The sequence below is a fragment of the Etheostoma spectabile genome, chromosome 5, assembly GCF_008692095.1.
Source record: "Etheostoma spectabile isolate EspeVRDwgs_2016 chromosome 5, UIUC_Espe_1.0, whole genome shotgun sequence".
In the NCBI taxonomy this organism is placed as follows: domain Eukaryota; kingdom Metazoa; phylum Chordata; class Actinopteri; order Perciformes; family Percidae; genus Etheostoma; species Etheostoma spectabile.
The window spans coordinates 4,568,343-4,572,194 of NC_045737.1; the positions used below are offsets into that span (position 1 = coordinate 4,568,343).

Here is a 3,852-nt window from a genome sequence, read left to right on the forward strand (position 1 = left end):
ACACACACACACACACACACACACACATAACACTATTTGTTTATTTTGTGTGTGCCTATAAAGGAGACCTGTTAAGATGCATTACGCATGTGCCATTACTAAATACTTCTTGAAAATTATTCTAATTAATCCAATTACGTAACGCCAAGCTTAACTGAAGGGGAGTTTTTGCTGCATTCAAAAAATAAGCATGCAACCTAACAGAGGAAAACAAAGAAGAGGACTTTATATTTAATATAAAGACTGTTTCTTTGCATCTCTTATACCACAGTTTAAAAAGGTTTGGAAAAAAAATCCAGAGGAATCCTTAAAAAACACAGAAAAGTAGCAGGGTTCTACTCTGCTATACAGGGGTTAGAGGCACAAGTATAAACAATTCCTGAATAAATATGAGATAAAAAAAAAAAATGTAAAAAGCAGGTGCAGTGAAATTCCCTGTCAAATCCAACACATTATGTAAATCCACTTGACGCGTTAGAGCGGAAATGATTCCACCTTCACCAAAGTAGTACACCATACACAGGGGTTCTGTTTCAACTACTTACCCTGGTGATTCCTCGTCCCCTGTCTTCTCCATAATTTGTTCCCAGAATCTCAAAGAAGATGTTGGGGTTTGAGCCATTGTCAGTGAACTCCAGGAAACTGGTAAGTCCACTCACTCCAAACTGCAGGGACAAGATGGAATGCTTTCATTAGACTGTTTTGTGCCATAATGTTCTGTTGTGTTTCCTTTTTGTGTGCGATCTCCTCCTGAGTAACTGGGATTCAGCACTAATGATTAATTACTGATAAACGGACAGCTAGTTACTGTATTGATAAAACATTACAAAATCAGTTGTTCGTTTTTCCTGGGATTTCACAAATAGTAATACAATGAATGGTAAAATGAATAGATGAGAGACCTGATGACTCTCATAATATATTTTAATAATGACATTCACAACACATAAACCCGCTGATGAAGCAGATGAAGATGGATGGATAAACATTTATATCCAAGGTATATTCCGTACCATTAGCATTGCTAAAGGCTTAAAAGCAATGGTCCGCTGCTGCAGGGCAGGCTTTAATCTGCCACCCTGGGTTTCAAGCGCTTTTGAAATCTGGCTTAGGTCGATCCTTAATGAGCTGCTACTCATTAACAAATGATTACGGACCTTTAGCGAAGCAGTGTGTGTACCCAGTGATTAAATAATACAGTAACTACCAGTCTGTTTATCAGAAACTAATCATTAGTGCTGAATAAGTCACTCAGAGGCTTGCCATTAACTTACTATTACTTAATGATTAATTAATACAATAACTACTGTTAACAGTTACTTAGTAACTTCTCAGTAACTAACAAGTTGTACATCATTCGTCTCAGTAATTACTTACATTTTAGTGTACCTTATTGTAAATGTTACAAGCTATGTGTATGTTTTGCTCTCGGTGGGAAATCCCACTCTAGATATGTTGCAATGTTGTTAAAAATTGAACAGGCAGCAGCGCGCAGAGGTGTGTGTAATAAGAAGGCTGATGAAAGAATAGCGCATTTGGACACAGTGTCAATTCCCAACCTTTGCCCTGCCTCCCGGCGGTGTGACATGTCAGTGAACAAGACACTGTGCCTGCTTCAGGGGAGGAGAGGTGTTATACTCCTTAATGTGATTCAGGCTCTCTGTGTTTGCATGTGCTTGATCCTGCGTGTATGAACCATTGATCGTGCCTGTCATGTGAGGGGGCTTGGGGCATGATGGAAGCATGCACAAATAAATATACACACAAATAGTTTGTTTGTGCCTAATAATTAACACTTGCTTAGACAATCACACCCCATGTTTAAGGTTTAAACTTGCATCTTTTCTTCATTTGTAACAATTTCAAATCCTTATATTTATTCAGAGATATGTGTGTGGATGCACCTCTGTGTTACATGTGTGCATAGTGTACTGTATGTGTCAATAGAAATAAGGGGGGGTGACGTGGTGGTTGCCGTTAGTATATCCTTTACGATATAAATTATACCGTTCATAAGTGATGTTCATGTGCCATTTGGTTTATTAATCTACATCGACACAACAGTATGTTGTTACTGTTTAATTATTTTATTCCCCCGGGTTGACCACACAAACAATCACAAACCCACCCTCCCACTTTATAAAGTATATGTTTATTTGTTTCCTTGGAAACTGGGCAAGGGTAAAACCCACTGGGAAACTGTTCATTGCCTTTTATAAGTAGTTAATTATGTTGTCAGCTCATTATTGCAACAATACATCAACAACAGTTTGTAACTATCTTTCTTCAAATTGCACCTGATTCAAAGAACATGCCACTGGGCTCATGAGACTGAATATAAATCAAAAAATGAGAAAGAAGACTTGAAAAATGTTTTTTGATGTGTGAAAGTTCCTTAAAAATAATTTAAGGGCACACCTCTTTTATAATAAAAGCACTTATAAATCTGGAAGTGTTAAGCTTGGACTTTGAAACAGCCTCAAGGGCCCTGGCTGAAGATCTAGGGCTGATTCGCAGGTCTTACAATGCCGAAAAACTGATTAATGAAATCTAACTGCTTAAGTTATTAAGACTTGAAGATGGATATATAACAGCCAATGACAGGGAAGTGACATGTAGTCTATCAGTAGTTCAAGCAGAGCACACACTTCAGACTTTGGGGATCAGTGTAACAGCAGTTTCACCTGCTGCATTTTTCACACTAAACAACATCAATAGAGCTCCTCATCAACAAATTAGTATTTATCATTACCATAATGGCCCTGCATACCAAAACGCTGATTAAACACACAGGCACGCACAGTAAGTAAAGCATCACTGCTGATACACTGTAGAATGGAACTGATGCCAGGCTGCTGAACTCAACTCTATTACATCTTAGGGCTCTTTAACACAGCTCTGTTGAGACAGCCATCAGGGTTGGTTTAACAGCCGGGGCTGCTGATGAAAGTGTTGCCAAACCCCAGCCTGATCTCAAGGTGAAATGCAGAGATAGATATGAAAGCCATTGCACCGCATTTATTATTGTCTGACACTAATCCCAAATTAGCATTTCACTTGGCTTCATCATTCAGTCAAACTGCCATCCCTGGAGTAGTTTTTTTATTGATATCAAAACAGAGGGCATTGATCCAATTGGATTTAACAGTGATGAAAGTGTTGCCAAACCCCAGCCTAAACTCAAGGTGAAATGCAAAGATTCATAAAATCACAGCTGCAGGATGAACTCCTCTATCTCCCAAAAGTCAACTCTTCAGGAACTGAGCAAAACTTGCTGATTGATGCATGTGCTTTTTTAAGGTATGCAATCATTTGAATTCATGAGCACTTGGGTCATAAAGTTTACCGAGCACAGAAAGATTGAGTTTTTTGTGTTGGAACTTAACTTCAATCAGCCAAAGGGACTAAAGATGTTAATTAGCCACCGTCTCTAATCTTGCATATTTACAAAAATGTTTATCATCATGCACTGTCCCTATTTTAAACAAATCAATCTCAGTGAGAATGGAGAAACATTTCAGTCGCAGCAAACAAAAATTGCATTTCCATGTGATCAGAACAATGCAAAAATTCTAGACTTATTTAAAGATCCAAGGTGTAAGATATTTACTGTAAAAAAATCCAAAAATGACCCCAATGCATCATCAGATATTAAAGAAACATGCTAAGTTGAAAGACTATCTTTTCTGAAAACAATGCTAATGCTAGTATTTTCTCATTTCCATTCCGTGACGGAATTTCTGTTTGTGTTTTGGCCTGCGTGTTATTATCAACTGCCCAGTTTGGCAGCCAGGCTGGGTCGCCAGATGTACTGTTTACTAGGGCTGCACAATTAATCGAATTTTAATCGCG

General features: G+C 38.2%; 1 protein-coding gene across 4 annotated transcripts in view; it reads right to left on the minus strand.

Annotated features, from left to right (window-relative positions):
- grid2 (glutamate receptor, ionotropic, delta 2) overlaps window positions 1–3,852 on the minus strand; it is a 503,599-nt gene that overhangs the window by 156,465 nt on the left and 343,282 nt on the right. For all 4 annotated transcript variants that reach the window (XR_004331939.1, XM_032515604.1, XM_032515605.1 and 1 more), the window contains exon 8: window positions 546–665. Coding sequence is in view for 3 of the 4 variants with exons in the window: in XM_032515604.1 (XP_032371495.1) it covers window positions 546–665 (120 nt within the window). In the remaining variant the exon portion in view is untranslated. The remainder of the gene's footprint in view (window positions 1–545; window positions 666–3,852) is intronic.